The 18932-nt window shown below is 45.7% G+C and overlaps 1 protein-coding gene across 1 annotated transcript; it reads left to right on the top strand.

Moving 5' to 3' along the window:
• The first annotated feature begins 14180 nt into the window (after nucleotides 1-14180).
• On the top strand, nucleotides 14181-18932 carry LOC104374180 (purpurin). The gene is made up of 4 exons (XM_009980232.2): nucleotides 14181-14297; nucleotides 15772-15908; nucleotides 17470-17582; nucleotides 18706-18932. Exons 1-4 carry the CDS (start codon nucleotides 14181-14183, stop codon nucleotides 18930-18932), a joined length of 594 nt encoding a protein of 197 aa, XP_009978534.2.

Genomic DNA, 18932 nt, shown 5'->3' with positions numbered 1-18932 from the left:
ATCTAAAAAGTTACCATTTATAATTCCATTTTCTCCTTTCAGTTCCCTCTTTCAGTTCCCTAGATCACTGGAGATGCAGTAGGAAAGCTGTTGGGTGAACTGGCTGAATGTCTTAGGTGCCTTTACGCTAGCGTGGCAGAAACTTCTTCTGATAATTCTCATAGTCAGGACATTAAAATAGAATTATTTGTCAAGAAGACTTGAAGAAAGTGGTGTGTGCCGAGGTGCGTATACTGCCTCTAACGTCCATGTTCTAATGGAGGGACAAGGACCTGCTCAGCACTAGTGTGGTGGGAGTCTGCTCCAGGTCTCCAGAATAGGGGTGTCTGAAGCCTTTTTGTGAGCAACAAGCAGGACTGTCCCAAGCACAGGACTTGGTCGCAGTGGGGAATTTTAATTGCCTGACGTATGTAGGGATGGCAATGCTTCAGGTCGCAGGCTGTTCAGCAAGGTCTTGCATGTTGCAGCAGTTTTCTGGGTACAAAGGGTGGCAGAAAGAGCAAGAGGAAGTTTTCTTTGGTTTTGACTGGAGGCAAGGGAAAGAACTAGCTGAGAACTTGAAGGAGAGAAACAGTTTAGGTGAGTGAGATCATGAAATGAGAGTTTGAAACTGGAAAAAAACAGCCTATTTTTTAAATTATGTGCTCTTGTTAATCTTAAGCAAGAGAAAAAAAGACAGAAAGTGTGCAAGCATGGCAAAATTATTGAAAATGACTACAAAAATATCATGAATGAGTGAAAATGGAAAGTCAGAAAGGTCAAGATCCACAATGAGATTAAATTAGGAACATGAAGGGCAATGAGCATTTTCTGTTATCATATTGGAAAAAGCAGGAGTATCAAGGAAAGTATTGAAGGACTGGAGTGCTTAGAGGGTTGTATGAAGTAACCTCTCAGTAGTTAATGGCTTTTTCTGATAATTAATGGAGGATCTTCTGAGGTTCTGAAATGCTGGGAAAAGGTAGATGTAGCGGTTCTTTCAGCCAAACAGGAAAAAGGAAGAACTGAAGAATGCCATTAAGAGACCACTTTAAAGCTCGCTTCTAAGAAAATACAGCAGCAAACATGTTTCTGTAAATAACTAGAGGAGACAAGTAACAGCCAGTGTGGTTTTGTCAAGAGTAAACTGTGTCGTACTGGCAAGATTTCCTCTACGCCAGAGTAAGAAGTCTATGGACAGAAGGAAAGTAGTGACTGTCAGAGCTCTTGACTCAGGAGGAAATGATACACAAGATACTCTGTCTTTTAAGGTGAGAGCTTAGATGAAATAGTTACAAAGGTGGTGGCAAATCTCTTTGGAAGCTGAAGAGTCGTTAGTAGCTCACTAATGAAATGTAAGTACTTCTTGAGCAGGATTCTCTGCAGAGGCTGTCTTAGATATAGAGCATCTCAGTATTTCCACTGATGAGTGGAAAAATGCATATTAAGCCAGGGCATGAGCCGTAGTCAGGTGTATGTAAATGTGTTTGAGCACCATCTTAAAACTAAATTGCAGATAGGTGTGTACAGGAGAAGAGGACTAGAACTCGCCAAGGGTGCATGGAAAGCCCTACTTATGTGGAGAACAGTCAGCTGGTGAATTCATGTGGATGAGCCACCACCTGGGCTTATCACAGGCTGAATATGTGTCAACACTGCCAGGCAGAAGGAGATGTACATCCATTACGATGAACCTTCTATTGTATAACAGACTATGCCAAGTTGTACTAAACGGATGTATCACCTGGAAGACAGTGGAAAAACGTGACCTCCAATGAAAGACTCAAGTTTGTTGTGTCTCTTTTGAGTCATCTCTTCTCTAAACAAAACAGTCCTCCAATGTATAAAAGGCTACTGCTAAGAAAAAGTGAACAGCCTGTTCTCCGTAGTTATGCAGGATAGGAGATTTCAGATCTGCACTGGAAGGGCTTCCACAGTAGTGGGAAGAGGCAGCTTTCCCCTTATCTCAGATAACTCCAGAAACTGAGACGCCATCCTTTTTTCCAGAGAACACCTCTTGTCAGAAATGATGCACATGTAATGACACCAGCTTGTTGGAAGTGATATGGACAAACTTCTTATAGGTGGAGGGAAACCCATTTTTCTGTGGGTCCAGCCTGCCATAGTCCATGGCCTCTCAGGCCAGTTACATGTGAGGAAACCATTGCCTCGACACCAGGAAAAACTTCACTTGCAGCAGTGTAAACCTGCCAGATGGGGGCAATTTTCTGGATGATTAACGCATGGTGAAAGCCAGAGGCATCCTTTTGCCTTCCAAGGCCTCCACCCCAGTATCAACCTGGGCCTTTCCAATGTGCTCTAAAGTATAAGCCTTATTTCATCCCACAATGAAGGAGAGGAAAAAGGACTGGTTAAAGTAAAACCAATTTAAAAAATTGCCAGGGGACTACTGCATTTTGGATTCTAGTATCCCAAAGGAATGAAGTTTCCTATCACCTGGACTTTGAAGAAGGTCTGAAGCAAAGTGTAGCTCCTCTTACGGTCTAGCATACTGTGACCTGGCTGTTTTTCTGATCTAGTAGACTTTCCTTGAGCCAGGACATCAGATCTGTGGAAGGAGAGAAGGTCTGGACAGAGCTCATAGCCACTTCCCTGAATTATTTCAATCTCCAAGAATCAGGCTGTATATGAACTGGATCCCTAGCACAGAGCTATACAGTCAGAGGATGTACTCAGGATGCCCCATGTCTGAACAGGATATCCTTTGGGCTTAGTAACATATGGCATTTTCCAGGCTGCATGGCTTCACTCTTTATGTATAAGCTGACATAAACAGGTTTGGTGGCTGTATTAAGGGGTATGCAAATCCTTGTGTGCGGTTTTGGGTTGTGATTTGGGAGCTGAAGAATTGCAAACAGGTAAACTATTCATATTGAATCGAAGTAGGCACTCTTTTGGATCCAAACCTCCCAAATATTCACACTTTGTTTGATATGAAATGTTCTGTTAAGTTCAAGATGAATGTTTTTGTTTTGAAATATTTGTAAGAAAAACAAGCAATGTCCAACAGTGACACTCCAGGCTCAAAATATGAAAGATCCAAGCTCAGTTCCTTCCTCTGCACTCAGGGTTTGAAACTTAACAAGAAGATTTCTCCTTAACAAGGGAAAAGAATAAAAGTCCCAAAGTGCTGAAGTTTGTAGCAGCAGCAGTGGAGAAAGTGAGACATCACCTGTTAAACCAAGACAGGGCTGTATAACTGCAGCGCAACTGAAACGTGTAGGAGAGGCAAGTGGAAACCTAAGTCATCTGTGCAAAGGGAGCCAGCAGCACCAGAGCAAATCCCTTGAAGAAGGGTGAGCTGACGTACCCAGAATTTAAGGCACGGTGCAAAGGCTGCAGGCCCTCCCCAGCCCTTCAGGGAAACTTGGGTGGCACCATGAAAGCCATTGCTGGTGTACCAGTGACAACTGAGGTGGATACAGTCTAAGCTTGCAATAGTATAATGCTGTTTGACTGGACTTAGGCAGACAATGGATGATTTTGGGGGAGGATGAGATCGCTATTTTAGGAAACTTGCACTAGACTGTCACAGAGCATAATAGTATCTGAGCATGTGTGGTTGCACAATTCTGGTTTTAACAGCTTTGAAACTGAATTGCAGAGTCGGCCTAAGGTCTCTGCCTTGCTGAGTGTTGGTGGATGCCCTTTAAACAGTGCTTCAAATGGAAACCTCAAATGCTTGAGCTGCCCTGAAGGCTTCACTGGTGGCTGGGAAAATGAGCAGGAGTCTCTGGGAATAAAATTCCTCCCCTCCCAACAACTCATATCACAGTTTCTCCCCAGCCCTAGGATGGACACTATTAAAAACTCCAATTGTGAAGTAAAATCATCCAGATGACATGGTGCAAAGCATACTGCCCAAGAGAAGCAGTACTGTTAGAGCTATTTCTGGGACTGTGTCCAAAGCAGATGGTGCAGATACTACCCGCAAAGCAGAAAGGGTGATGTCAAGCATGGGGGATGTTAGGTCTGAAGATGCTTTTGTCCCTTCTTTGTGGGAACAATGTTTTCCTTCTTACCAAGAGGCTGCAGGGAGGGGAGGTGCAAGTGACTAATTTGATTAGACATTATCCTTACAGGATGCTGCATTGACAGCTACACTCAAACATTTCTGGCCTGCTCATTCGTTGGCATAATGAGATTGCAGCTTATCTGATTTACCAAGTAATATTCTCATGCCACCTGTTTGTGTCCAAGAATAAGATTTCCTGCCTGGAGCCATGGGAGCCAAGTGAGGATCAGAGCTGTGTCTTCCTCTGCCCCTGAAGTCCGGACCACCCCTCCAGCTGCACACAAGTTGTCTCTTGCCACATGGAGGGCTAGCAAGCAAAACCTCAAGGCTCCAGCTCAGCATCCTCCCCTGGCCTTTCCCTCCCCTCCGCAGTTGGCCAGGGACCTTGAGATGGCACCACAGCATGACCCTGCCACCTGGACTCTTGCCTCCTGCACCAGGCACTGCCAGGGCCACATTCCCACCTGTGGCCAAGTCTGGGGAGGGTGCCAAATTGGGGAGTGGAGGGCAGGGCTGTCCTTCAGAGGGACCTCAGCAGGCTGGAGAAACGGCTATCAAGAACTTTCTACAGCCTAGCCTGGGCAAGCGCCGAGTCCTGCCCTTGGGTGGCAGGAGCCTGACAGAGGTGCAGGATGGCAGCAATGGGGACGTATGTCAGTGAGGGCATGTGCGTGAGCACAGCCTGAGCTGCATGCCTGTTTTAATGCAATCTAGCCATGGCACAGAAATAACAGCAGCAGAGCACAGGAGCACAGCTTAGTGACAACCTGAGGTCTGCAGAAAATGCAGCTTGGGCAGTAGCTGATTATGCTCCGTTTTCTTGCTGGCTGGATAAGTGATATGTGAATTGTAGCGGGGTTGTTAAATATTTATATGATATAAATCCCATCTGCTACTGTGGACAGGGGAAAGTGTGCTGCTGGCAGTTCATTTGCAAAGGGTGAACAATGTGTTTTAGAGTCAAAATTAGTACCTGGACACCCCTCAGAAAATTTTGCTTGCATTTGGGCCAGAATATTGGCTCCATCTTGTCATGACCAGGGAACATCAGCCCTCCTCCTATTAATTCTTTTGGAGAATTACTTTAAAATTAGCATACTGATTTAAGTATTGAGTTGGTGAATTGTAGGAAACAGTCAGCAATTTGAATCTTAATGGTTTCCGTGGAAAGGAGGTGGTGCTATGGACACACACATAAATACAAAGTTGTACTCTAGATCAGTAGTGTTCTGAGTAAGCAACAATCAATACACATGCTGGGTTATCTTGTCGAAATGCTTTCAAGCTCCACAAATTTATGACACAGAAAGTACCTCTTCAGGTTAATGTGAGGCTAGTTCTCAGTTAATTGTTTTATTTTCTTTCTGAAAAAAACTGACTTCTTCCTAAATGCATAATCTTGCAAACTTTTAAAATAAATGCCAGGTTTTGAGGGTGTTTTGTTTTAATAATTGCCTGGTCTTAAGAGGAGGTATAAGAGCACCTGCTATACAGGAGGTGCTTCACTCAAGGGAACAGTAGTGTGTAGGAGGCTGGACCCTGCACTGCCCAGTGCTCCAGGACAAGTTCTCAGTTTCTGAAAGTGGCAGCCCTCCACTTACACTCCAGCACATAAGTCAGTTTCGGATTTGGCAAGTCTGGCTGTTGTTTTTTTGAGAGTCATCTGTGAGAAAAGTTTATCTTTGCCATAGCAGAAGACCAGAAATGTGCCTAAGCCTTGAGTAATATCACCAGACCTGGCATGGCGATGTGCCTTCTTGTCTTTATCCTTCTTGTATACCTTGTAAACATGCACTGATTCTTTTCTTTTTATTCAAATTCACTGATTTATTTTTAAATTTATGGAGATATGGCTCGATTAAAAAAATATATTACAATACAGTAGCAATGCTAATTTCTGCAAGAAGACTACATGAGTTTGTTATCTTTCAATTGACAGATTGTATCCAAAGCTCTTAGCACAAATCACCGAACCTCGAATAAGAAGATTACTTAGTCGGTCAAATGTCCTGTGAAGCCGAAGAATAAAAAAGATTGTTGAACCCTTCCCAAACTCTACCATGTGTGCTTCGTGTGCAACCATCTTCCCCAAATACTCTGGGCATGGAATTAAGGAAAATGCAATGGTAGAACACATGAAATTTTAATAAGGAGCACTAACAACACAACATAGGTGCTCAGATCTACCCAGAAGTAGGTTTGCTCATGCAATGCCATGAAATGATGAAGAGGAGAGAAGAGGCTCCAAGAAAAGCTTTGTAGATGTCTGCAGAATAAGAGGGCAGCATCCCAGATGAGTGAAGTGATTTGTGGGAAACATGGCCACAATGGCAAACAAAGAGGCAGAGAATAAGATTGTTCAGCAGAAAAGAAGTGAAGCAGAGAAACTGACTTTAACTTCAAGGGTAAAGAGCGAGAAGAGATGGTAAAGTAATGAGGAAGGAGAAAGGGCTATTGAGACTATAAGAAGTTGTGGAAACAGCCAAGAGCTGAAACCTGGGAAGGAATGTGGAAAGCTTGGAGAGTACAGTGATTAAAAAGAGTGGTGATGAGCCAAGAGGTCCACAGGGCAAAAGCCAGGAGAAAAAGCCCTTTCGTACTTCTGGAACTGGTATTGAGGAAAGTCCTTGGGCATCTCATCAGGGAAGATCCAGGGGACAGAAGCATTTCTGCAAGCCAGGGGAGCTGCTGGGTAGGGGGAAATCAAGGCTGAAAGGATCCCACAGGGAGTATTTCAGAGTTTGCTTTTCGCTACTCAGATAGGAACAGGCGATGCTGAGTGCTTCTCAACACAACTGCTCGACGATGACTAAACCAGGCTCAGAAGATGCTCAGAGAAATATGTGTTCAGCTGAGTTTAGAAGGAGGCTGCAGGCACACCGAGATAACGAGAATGGAGGGGGGTCAGGGACAGGCCTTGCCAGGATGAGATGACAGTGCGCAGCACAGGGATGCAATCACAGAAGGTGGCTTTAACTCAAAGGACCGACTACTGTGAACAACTGGGCAACCAGAAGTGTGGGACCAAGCGTAGTCACCATGGGTAAGAAGAGGTCGAGCCAAGAATCAACGAGAAGAAGTTGGGAGAGACTGTGTAGTTTCAGTGCACACATCAGAACAGCGTAAAGAGGGGTGCAACGTTGGTAGGTACAAGGCTGCAGCAAAGAGGAAGCCAGTACTCATATTCCAGAGACTAGCAACAGGGTTGCTCATATGAGTGTTCCGCAGGTCGTAACAGGAGTGGCCGTAGCTCCCCATGGTGGGACTGCAGGCACAGACCTGCAGTAAGTCCCGCAGGGGTTTTAATTGTGTTTGGGCGCAGTGCAGCCTGTCTCCTCCTCCTCCTTCTTTCCTTGCGGGCACAGGGACGCTTAATGTGCATTTCCTGCAGCAGAGGTTGCTGCAGTGATGGTATTTTTAATGGGCATTGGTAATGTCTTTGAGGCAACACTGCCATTTTCAGTGTTTCCAGCTTGTTGCTAAGTCTGAAGGGGATGTAAGCTTGGTCTCTGGGCCAAGGATATTCTGGTTGCCAGTTTACAGAAGTCGTAACACTTTGGGACCCTGAGAGTTGACTGGAACCTGTGAGCCCCTCTGTAAAATAAATTGCTTTGCTATGTAAGTGCCCTCAGCCAAAGAAAACCATGTCACGCTAAAAACAGTGAAGTTTCCTATCCATGGAAGGTCTGTCCACCTCATCTCAGGTCTTGAAGCACCGAAGAAAATCAGCTGTTTGAAGCATAAAACAAATAAACAAAATCCTCTGTGAAAAAGAAGAATAGTAATTTGATCATCTTTGATAGCTTAGGAAAAAACCTCACAGTTCTTTTCCCTTTTCCAAAGCAGTGTCTTTGGTACCAAAGTATCAAAGTCTGTCCTTTTCTCTCACAGAGGAAGCAGAGATAAAAAGCTGAAATGCAGCTGTATGTGAAAGCCCTTGGCTTATTCTCTAGCTTTGTGACTCGTTAATCAGCCTCAGGTTCACAACTGCCCTCTCCTTGGAGTGCAGAGAGGTGCTCTGGCCTAAACCTTCCCTCCTTAGTCTGTTTCTGCCTTCTGCTGCAGACGGAAACTGTATCCTCTAATGCTCACTAAGGACCGGTGCCTGGCTCATGGCCTTTGGCTTCATGCACCTACAGATTCCCCTGGCTTTGGTAATTTGTGCTTCTGGTTTTAGCTTTTAAATCCATCATCAGGGCTGGCATGGACATCCTGGCTTATCCAGGACTACTCAAGCTCTGCGCCAGCAGTATCAGTTTTGTAAAGCACCTTCAGATGCGTGCCATGTAAGGAGCTGTAAATATCTCGTTGGAGCAATCTCGAGGCAGCACTTACTGTCTGCAATATGTAGCGGAGGACATATGTTCTGCGGTTACAGCGTGCTTCGCAACAAGTGAGAGCCTATAGAGTTATTTATGTATTTTTGGTGTTGAGCTGCTTCTGTTGCATGAACAGAAAAGAAACTAGACTTAGAATACTACATGTACAATTTACACCTTCAGGGGCATTCACATACCTGTTGTGCCTTTTGGTTTTGGAAGGCATCCTGGGAATAACACTAGGGATTAAATAAACTCTGGTCTGTTACCTCACTGCAAAATGCGGCAGGGGGTACTGGCTGCCTAAAGGGAATAACCCCCTTCTTCCTGCCTTCACCCTGGAGAACAATAGGATCAGGCCTTGGAGATACCCTACAGCTGTCTTCAGGTGCAAAGACCTTAGTCCCAGAGAGCTGAACTCCCCCCATGTTTGCAGATGCCACTCTCCTCGCCCACTTTGAAAAGGGAGGCTCTCCAGGCTTCCTGAGCCAAAAGGGCTGATCTCTGCCCTCCAGGAGCTGCCGTGTTGGCATGAACAGACAAATAACGTATCTTTACACAGGTGTTGCAACGAAAATGCATAAACCCTCCAATGTCTGCAAATGGCCCATTCAGTTGTAGTAAATACTAGATATGTATATAGATATGTCAACAGTATACCTCGAAGTAAGTACTAGAAAACAACTACCAAAATGTCCACCTCTTTATTTGATGGTCAGAAAAGGTCTTTTGGTACAGAGTAGCAACGGTTCACTAGGGAAACTGTCATGGCTTGCAGAGTGAAATGCAGCAGCTCACTGATAAAGCTGCAAACATCATCCATACCGTTGTGCAGAAACTGGGAGATGGCACAAAAACCGATCTGCCTCTTTGGCCTGCAGATCCCTGTATGTTAAGATCCCACTTCAGGAGAGATTTTAGCTAGCTCTGCATTCACCCTGTGCTGCCAAAGCTGCAAGATGATACTGCAGGGTTTGGGAGAGAGGCTGTAACTTCGTTTGCTGCCAAGCCCTTGACAATGGCCTTGAGAAGACCATGTCACCCCGGCTGGTTACCCATTGCGGCAGAGGAGCTGAGGCTCCTCAACGCCTCCCTGCTCTGAGCAGCCTCCTGTTTTCAGTTGCAAACTGAGGGTATATGCGTGTCTCTCTGTATCTGAGATGTGTAGTGTGCACGTGAGCATGTGAGCCCTTGCTCTACCAACTGTCAGTCAATATGTTTAGCAAGAATGGCACAATCGTACCCCAGAAGGGAAAGGTGCCTTTCAGCTTATGTCATTTAAAGCTGTGAGGTATGTGAATGGCGCCTTGAAAGTCATAATGCAGTGATTTATATGATTTTTTATCTAATGATGTAACACACCCAAGAACCTTACCCTTGAACCACAGAGAAACAAATTTCAAATTATTTCCTCTTGATCACTATTGCATCACTCTCTTCATTGGGAAAGGTCAGCATTTATGAGCAGAAGTCACAGAAACCAAGAACCTCTTAGCCAACGGCCTTCATGCAGTGTGCCGCTATGGGAAAGACTTGCTTCTCCTGCCTCCTGTTCTGGTAAGGGAGTAGAGCACACTATTGCTGTCCTCTCGGTCCTCGGCAGACCTAGGACTGGGACGTGGGTCCCCCAGCAATACAGGCACATGCGCATGACACCCCAGAAGAAAGTCCTACATCCTTGGCAGCACAAACGAGATGTAAAGCTAAAGAAGGAATTCCTCCCGACTTACGGTGCAATAGCCACTACAATAGCTGTCCAGGGTGATTCACAATGCATCTACATGTAGATGTTCTTCAGCACTCTGGTAAACAAGCCCACAGCTTGATTGCCTGCTGGACAGCAGGGAACTTAGTGCCTGATGCAGGAGGCTACTTAGAGATCTCATACTGTGCCATCGGCTGCTGAGCTAGCACATGTTTCTAAATCTGAGCCGGCAGTGCAATTGCAGTAATTCCCAGAGCAGTTTACCCAATGCTTATTCCAATAATAAGGCAGAAGGAGGGGGGCTGCTAGGGGTAGGAAATCCAAAACTGCTGCTGCTGTATTTCATAGGGTAGGGTAGAAGATAGGATTAACCATCTCATCTGCATATCTGTTTTACTGCAGGCTATTACAACTACTGGTTACTCCTCTGCTGTCTCTAGTACACTGAACATATGTTTTATTTGTTCAGGCCACCTCTTCTATTAAAAAAACTCCAGTTTTGATGAGCAGGTCTGAAACAGGTCCTTGGGTATCTTCTTTGACAGCCAGATGCTGCAGTGCACCTTTGTTTGTAAGATCTGTTTCACATTACACCAAATTTAACAGGCCCAGGAATATGCTTCAATGTTTTGATGCCTTCCTTTCTTTTTTCCGATGCCCAGCACAAACTACTGCAATACTGTGAAAATGAAGTTTGATTTTGTTTCCTTCTTGCTCCAAACAGCAAATAATGCAGTGACAGATGTTATGGCCAGCAACCAAAATCTTGTGCTGTGATTAGCTATTATTAGCATGTCTCTAATCCCCAGGGGATTAAGTGGTCACCTAAGCATGGCTTCGAGTGTCACCTGTGTCTCACACAGACGTAAACTAATCTGTTTTGTTGGAAACAGATGAAGTGATAAGTGTTCTGAAGCCCTTCTAATTTACAGAAAACACTGCAGTTCATTCTCTCTCAAATCCCCATGTCAGGGCGGAAAAACACACCTCTGCACTCGGATTCAGTGTCAGGGGAAAGTCCTTCGAAAATCTAGTGGGCATCTAGCCCCCCAAAAACAGTTTAAGAAGTTACTTTTTTATGTCATTCTTTCAGTGGCTAAGCATTTTACAGAAATTAAATGAGCTTTCTGTTGATTTTCCTTTCACCTCTAAATGAAGTAAACTTTGCTGGTGAAGAAGACACAAATGTAAGGAGTGTGTAAGAGGGCAGCTGAAGGTAGGCAGCACGTTGTGTGCACAAGGCCATAGGTAATGAGCTGTGCCTGAATTAACAGAGCTGGTTATCTTCACATAGTCCTGGAGGCCACCAGACCTGTGCAATCCTTTCAGGGACCCTGCTCATCCCTGGAACACGGTACATATGGCGAGCAGATAGCCGTAGCTGAAGGATATAGTTCAGCAAACGGCTGTTTGGCACCTTTCTAGAAAATCAGGCTAAGGGGTCCAGGCAGGAGGAGGTAGATCCACATTGCCCAGGACACATAGCAGCCAGTACCTCGTTGCAGCAGCTGGGTGTGTGCCATCTCCCAGCACCTCCAGGTCTTGGTGGCCCTGGATAAATGCAGCTAAAATGCTCAGGGGGAAGAAGGGTCCATTGTGCATAGCACTGGCCAGCCCCGAAGTGCTTTGCCTGCCTCAAAGAAAGCCACTTATAAAGAGCCGAGAGCACGGGGTGTGATGGCTTGGCCCTGCCATGGCTGGGGAGGGTATGGAGGCTGCACCCAGACCCTCCAGCAGGCAGAGAGGGGCACGCTGTGGCTCTTACGCCTGGTCACCCTGGGGCTGGGATGGATACTTCCACCTTCCTCTCCCCATTACCAGCAGGTCACTCCCCCGTGAACTTCCCCAGGCTGCCTTTGAAGACACACAGATAGTGTGAAGAGGGTTAGCTCGGTCGCTCTGCTAGACATGTCCATGCAAAGTACCATTGCCTCTCTCTAAAATGTAAGTGGAAGATTACAGAGGCCAAAGCAAAGTTTCCTCTGGTAGCAAGAAAGGACTGGCTTTCCCACATAACAGGCAACTCTAAACAAGCTGCCTGGAAAGCAACACAGTTCACAGCACCTATGGGGCGAGGTTGTGTGCGTCTGTTCAGGAGTTTCTGGGCAAGTGACTGTAAGTGATCTCTGCAACAAGTCCAACACATCCAGAAGGCTTTACTTTTACTCTGAATGTCCAGGTTGTTGGATCAGAACCAGGAGGTTCAGGATTTTCTGGGCATACTCTGTAGGAACTATAGAGTCATCCCTAGTGGGTATGTCCAAGGGTCCCCCAGCACCCAGCAGTTCAGTGAGAGAAGTAACTGCCAGTGCTGATAACATCTAGATGAGCGTCTGAAGTCTTCCATCTCCCAAGTGAGCCCTGGTAGAAAGAGTATGTGGGCAGCCTTTCCAGTTGGGGAGATTCTCTGGGCACTTAGGGAAATGGTAAGAATGGCAGGCACAGTTTGCTACCAAAAATGTTTTCCTAGTCATTTTTGCCTTCTCATCTTTTTGATGCCTTATTTCATCCCCATGGAAGGCTTCTAGGACGAACACCTTGGGAAGGAGAGAGCTATAGTATTTATGTAACTGGAAATGTTGATAAGATGAGCTGGGAAGAATGTGTATAAAGATATTTCAGTGCACAGAAGAACTGAGGACCCCAAGATTTTGATGTGAACATAAAGGCAAATCTTTCTTTTTGCACTTCCCCCCTGCCCAGTAAATAATGGATAACATCAGGATCACCCTAATTTGATGATGCAGACATTGGAAGATCTATCTACCACACGCAAGTTGTCAAATATGAACACGTGCCCGTGCAGATTAGTATGTACAGTCCATGAGTTTCTCTGGATAATGCTCTGTGCTTATTCTCCTAACACGTGTTAGAAGCAGAAAGACTGCAATGAGACAAAGGTGTGGTACAATCACATCAGCAGACTTATTAGCTTTCTGGGCAGCTTTTTCCATTATGTAAAAGCTGTGTTTGTATTAGTGTAGCAGTCAGACCCACCAGTGTGAGGATTACAGTTGGTTTTTACATAATGGATTATCCAAGATTAAGTGTTTTATTCAGGCACACGAGCAAAAATAACCAATTAGTGACTTTGCAGATTCATTATTTAAAGGCAGCTGGAGGGCAATTGACACAAAACTCTCCTGCTGACTGCAGCGCAAAGACTGAAGGAGAGTTGTCTCGGGGATCTCCAACATCTCTAACCCAACAGGTAGGTCTCTCTTCAGAAGAGGTGGGTCAGATTAGCATCTCTTGCAGCAGGGTAGTGCATCTTGCATGGCAGCATCTGGGAGCAGAGTAGCTGTTCATGTTTGGAAGTCCTGGGTTGGTAGCTCAGCTTGGATGCTGCAGGCAAGTTTCGGGTAACTGTGTTTTATCTTGGCATCAGAACAGGTATGCAAGGTGAAATACTCTGCAAGAATGTATATGCAGGTGCTCTCTTCCCAAAGTGTAAGAAACAAATACAATGGGATAGAGATGAGCTGGGATATCCAAGGAGACTAATAAAGCCATGGCCACCTTATGGCTGTGCTGCAATGACAGATCAAGCCTCTAGAAAATGAATATTTTCTGTCATGTTTCTGAAGGAAACGGTCTGAGGGCAGACAATATCAAGATGTATTTTGCCATCAGAGTAGCCAGCTAGGAAGAGCCTGTTTCAGTGTCGAGAATTGGTCATAAAGAACACAGCTTTGCTGGCTTGAAAGCAAGCGGATACTCACCATGAAAAACTTAGAAAGAGCATCCTTAAAACTTACAGTTTTTTACCAGAGCTCATCAGAACATTATTCTTCTTTTGAAAACAAAAATTTAAAAAATTCACATTTTTATCAGTTCTTACCAACCTTATCCAGAGTCTAGCATAATTTATATTGTAAAAGTATCATGAACCACAATACTACTACTGACAAGCAAAATACTCCTGCAAAGTAATTGCCATTGATGCTCAGTTTTGGCTGGATGTAGGCACAATGACCCAGTGACTTCTCAGTGGAGGTGTTGGTAGTCTATTCAGCATGGAAAGACGCTAGTTTTAAAATGAGGGGAATGTATCTGTAGGCACAGCAGTAGCTACCCACACCTACTGGTGGGTAGGTGTGAAACGTGAAATAAAACTCCATGTTTGCTTTTGTCTCGCAGAATGAAGTACGCACAATATGTTTTCCTGGCCTCGATCTTCTCCACTGTGGAATATAGCCTAGCTCAGACCTGTGCAGTGGAGTCTTTCTCTGTGAAAGACAATTTTGATCCAAAAAGGGTAATTATGGTTACTTTAACAGTATATGTGAAGAAGCTTCATATAGAAACTGTTTTTCCAGGTTATGGGTTGTGTTAATCTAGAGGGGTTCCACACCAAGAATTTAATTCGTTTCGTATGCTGTCTCTCAGACACTGTTCCTGTAGTTTGCTTTTCTCACTGCTGGTTAACCTTCTGAGCATTATGGTAAAACTGGCCTTCAAAGTCAAGGACGTTTTTCTGTTAGACATCATTTTCTGTTAGCTCAAAGCTCGGTATAGATCTTGGCTCTGAGGGGTCCCATGAATGAAACAATTTAGATCCCCATCAGAGAGAAAGCCCAAACACATGCCCTGGAGGACTTGCATCCACCACCCTCCATTCTCGGGAGTCATACCAAACTGAAAATTTATCTAGTTGGGATCCTGAACACAGACTGACTCTTATTTAAACATAGCATTTAATCTGTCTGCCTTTGAGGAGGAAATCAGGGCTAACTTGGTGTTGGAAAGGTCTAGACAGGTGTGCCAGTACCTATTTTGACCGTCCCTCAGCAAACATCACTTCCAGCTGCAGCTGGGGTCGGGCAAGCCCTTCCCCTGTACAAGAGTGGCTTTGCTGGAAACAAACTCGTGTCTGAGGAGAGCTTTGGGAATATCCAATTTTTAAAAAGTCAAAGTTTTTTCTCAGGCTCCTGCATTTGGGAGTTATGGACTCTGTTTCAGGCTTAAGCATGTAACTTGCCAAACAAATCTTATCAGCTTCACTGAAGAACTGAATTTAACACAGCTAAGTTCGGGTTCCCTCAATATTTCTAATGATAATGTTAACTCTTGAGGGCCTTCCTGTCTGTCAGTCACCTGATTAGATCTTGTTTTCCTTTGACTAGATACTGCTTGCACATTTTCAGGGACCCATTTTTTTCCTAGAAATTTTCTTCCCCTTAATCTTGTTTCATTTCCTCCTGCTGCAAGTCTCCCCAGTACATCCCTTCCTCTTCGTAGTGCACAGTCATTGCTTTCTGCTTCGCTAGGTAGACCCTTTCCACTGTTGGAGATCAACTGTGGCCCCCAGCAGCGACAAGAGTGTCTGCAGCCACCTCGCTAAGGTGTTCGTTGCTGCAGTTTGGTATTGCTGATGGCAACTTCCATGGAAAAGCAGGGGCCTGAACAGAAACAGGGGAGAACCAGGCTGACTCCCAGCAGGCACCTTGGGATGGGAGAAGCTTTCAGCGTGGGGTCACTGTGGCAGGAACATCTCATGTGACAACGAGCACCTGCACACAGAAGCGCAGAGCTGCTGGATCCACTCCTGGCATGCAGGCGAGGGCTCATCAGACAGCATAGCAGGGCCTGTGGGCTACACACCCACACAAACTCAGACTTTCTGCATAGGGCAGGCAATGAGTAATCAGAAGGGCACTATATGTACAAAAATCCTTTTGTGCTAATTTGCCGTGGTGATTAATCCAGATATTAATAGTCTTTCATGTTAGTATGCAGGGAAATGGTATGCCCTGGCCAAGAAGGATCCAGAAGGCCTCTTCCTTCAGGACAATATCTCTGCTGAATACACCGTGGAGGAAGATGGCACAATGACAGCGTCTTCCAAAGGCCGAGTGAAGCTTTTTGGGTGAGTTCTCTTGACTTTCAGCTGTAGCTGCTGCCCTGAGGTACTAGAGGAAGGGGACATGGATGGTGATCTACCCTGACCACACAACGTGACTGGGTATTCTTCATGAAAAAGGGAAGTTCTATCAAAGTAATACACTAGAAGACAGAGGTTAGACACTTTTGAGTCCTGGGTTACTTCTCAGCCTGTCTCTGGTCTGGGTCCATCACAAAACTACTGCATAAAGTGAATTATACAGTCAAATCTTGAAAGATGGAGCAGTTAGGCAAACAAATTGCAACCGAGAGCAAGGAGCTACTGAAGCCTGTTGGGGTGCCAAGGCAGGACAACTCTCATTTCACTGAGGGGTTCAGGTGAAGGAGAGGAGTGTGAGTGAGCATTACTTGCACAGATTTTTCAACACAGTGTTGGATGTACTTCCGAGGAAAACACGTGGTTAACTATTGGATGCCATTGTGATGCCTAAATAGACAGGTGGAAGGAAGCTTAAGAGTTTTGCCTGTTGGTCAAGGTTGCTATAAGAAATTACAGCATGTAAATGGATTAAATAGTTTTCTGGGTGTATGAAAGAAAATCTGGGGCTTCCAGTAGGCTAGCACTAGTTCTTTTGTGCGTTAACTACCAAAAACTGTCTAACTGCATGAATAATAGAGTAGAGCAGGTGGGTATGAACCTTGTAAGTCTTAACAGCACAGCACTCCAGGATGTTTCGGGATGGGGCAAATGAAGCTTTGCGGGCATGCCACGCAGTGCGGGTGGGAAGCTTCCTGAAAGGACTCCTCAGAAATCAAGTGAGGTCTCAAGGCTGCCGGGAATTTATTTCTGCAATGGCAGGGTAAAGGAGAAGCGCAGCCCGTGCAAGGAAGGGAATGAAGACCCTTCCACTGTTTCACAAATCCAGGTAACGCTTGACAAACCGTGCTAAGATGGAGGTGATATTGAAAACAAACAGATGCCAACCAGAGAAGGGCATTAGAAGAAACAGACGATGAAGACAAGGCCATTCAGGCACCTACAGGGTTCCCACAGCCTGTGTGAAGGCCTTTAACTAGCTTGGCCAGCAGAGTGGCTGTAATTATTTCCGTGCTTGTAACAGACATCCCTGTGCCTAGAGAGCTAGGAAGGGTTAGAGAGAGGAGGGCCAACTCGCCGCTTCCACACAGCACATGAGCCCAAACGAGCCCAAATGCAGGTGACCTCACTCTGCAAACTGCTTGCAGGGACCCAAGAAATGGCATCCATCCTTTGGCTTGGTGGCTGTCTGCATGTACAGAAATGGGTGCTAAAAACCCTGCTGAGCTGAAGGAGGGTCAGACCACTGTCCCAGCCACAGTGTAGTTACACAGCAGAGGGGGGGACCAGACATGATGCAGGGGGTGTTGTCACAGATTTGCATTACTTAATGATAAACCGCGATTTTGCATTAGGAAAGGCCACACCCATTCCTGAGGCAGTTGTGCTGGACTGTAGCCTGGTTCTTGCCGAGTCCTGAGTAAGCGACACCCATCTGAAGCTCGTACGCCATAGGATTTTACCTTCAATCTCATGGATCTCGTTTCAGGTTCTGGGTGATCTGTGCTGACATGGCTGCTCAGTACACAGTACCTGACCCAACCACTCCGGCAAAAATGTACATGACCTACCAGGGCCTGGCCAGCTACCTCTCCAGCGGTGGTGAGCGAACTCCTCCAGCCCCACGGTGTTGGTGCATAGCTTACAGCTGCCCAGATTTTTGTGGTTCAGTACATGAGCAGGAAAAAACAGTTGAGCTCAGATCACTCCAAGTAGACAAAGCATGATTTTTTGAAGGGACGTTTTATCCAAACAGTGCTTTTTATCTCCACAGAAAGGGCAGGATCCAGAGACTCGCTAGAGACTCCACCTATACACCATATGTATTAACAGGGAGGATGCAGCTTAGAGGCAATGGGCCAGGCACACAGATTTTGTACGGCCAACTGGGGTTCTGAACCTAGGGAAGCAATACTTTGTGGGCTCTGTGGTGGTCATTATAAAGGTGCTGAGGGCCAGTCATGCTTGTATGTCTCATAGCTAATGGGACGCAGCATGTGGATCCACATCTGCACCCAAGCAGCAAGGTGCAGTTCTCCTCAGACAGACACAGCAGGACTCCACAAAATGGAGCCGTTAACTGAAGTCCCTCTTGCAGAAACTTCTTGTGCTGAACCCCAATTATGCACCCTGCATATCCCATACATTGCGCCTGAGCATGCCCTAGCTATGGGACTCCAGCTGTGGGGTGGGACTTGGCCTGCTAATGCATAAGAAAGAAGTACATTCACTTAGTACTGGCAGGTAAGCCACATCAAAACTCAGTTAGTTGAGCAAGGCTGGAAAACAGAAGGCATGTTTTACTGAGACTTCTTGTCATAGAATCATAGAATCATAGAATCATAGAATTTGTCTAGGAAATGTAAGCTGTATGGCCAAAATTTAATCTGTATGCTCTGCCCCCGCCACGCTTGAGCGAGAAACATGAAGCGATTTTCTCTCATTGAAAACCTGGAAAGTCCTAGTCCTAATACTTCTAGCCTATGAAACCAAAGGTGAAAATGCACTGAGCATCATGGAGAGCAACATGGTCTCGAGATGCCCTGTGCTTGTCCCAGTTCTTCACTTCATATTGTGGAGATAAGCTGGATGCGGGAGGTGACTTTAGATCCTTTGGGAAGCTATCCCTGCCACGTGCTGAAGGGAGGCATCTCCCTGCAGAATGACTAGGTCCACCTCTGCTGTTTTGCCCACCATGACAAACATGTGCATTCTAATGTTTCAGGAGACAACTATTGGGTGATTGACACCGACTATGATAACTATGCCATTACCTATGCCTGCCGCAGTTTAAAGGAGGACGGCTCCTGTGATGATGGGTACTCCCTGATCTTCTCACGCAACCCGCGTGGCCTCCCCCCAGCCATTCAGCGCATTGTGCGTCAGAAGCAGGAAGAAATCTGCATGTCTGGCCAGTTCCAGCCCGTGCTTCAGTCAGGTACTTCAGGCTAA

This window comes from Tauraco erythrolophus, chromosome Z (assembly GCF_009769465.1).
Source record: "Tauraco erythrolophus isolate bTauEry1 chromosome Z, bTauEry1.pri, whole genome shotgun sequence".
Classification (NCBI taxonomy): Eukaryota; Metazoa; Chordata; class Aves; order Musophagiformes; family Musophagidae; genus Tauraco; species Tauraco erythrolophus.
Note: the sequence above shows the minus strand (reverse complement) of the source record. Positions and strands in the feature narration are given on the sequence as shown.

Coding starts and splice junctions, on each gene's coding strand:
- LOC104374180 (XM_009980232.2), top strand. CDS start 14,181: ATGAAGTACGCACAATATGTTTTCCTGGCCTCGATCTTCTCCACTGTG. Junction 15,909..17,469: donor GGCCGAGTGAAGCTTTTTGG/GTGAGTTCTCTT, acceptor ATCTCGTTTCAG/GTTCTGGGTGATCTGTGCTG. Junction 17,583..18,705: donor CAGCTACCTCTCCAGCGGTG/GTGAGCGAACTC, acceptor CTAATGTTTCAG/GAGACAACTATTGGGTGATT.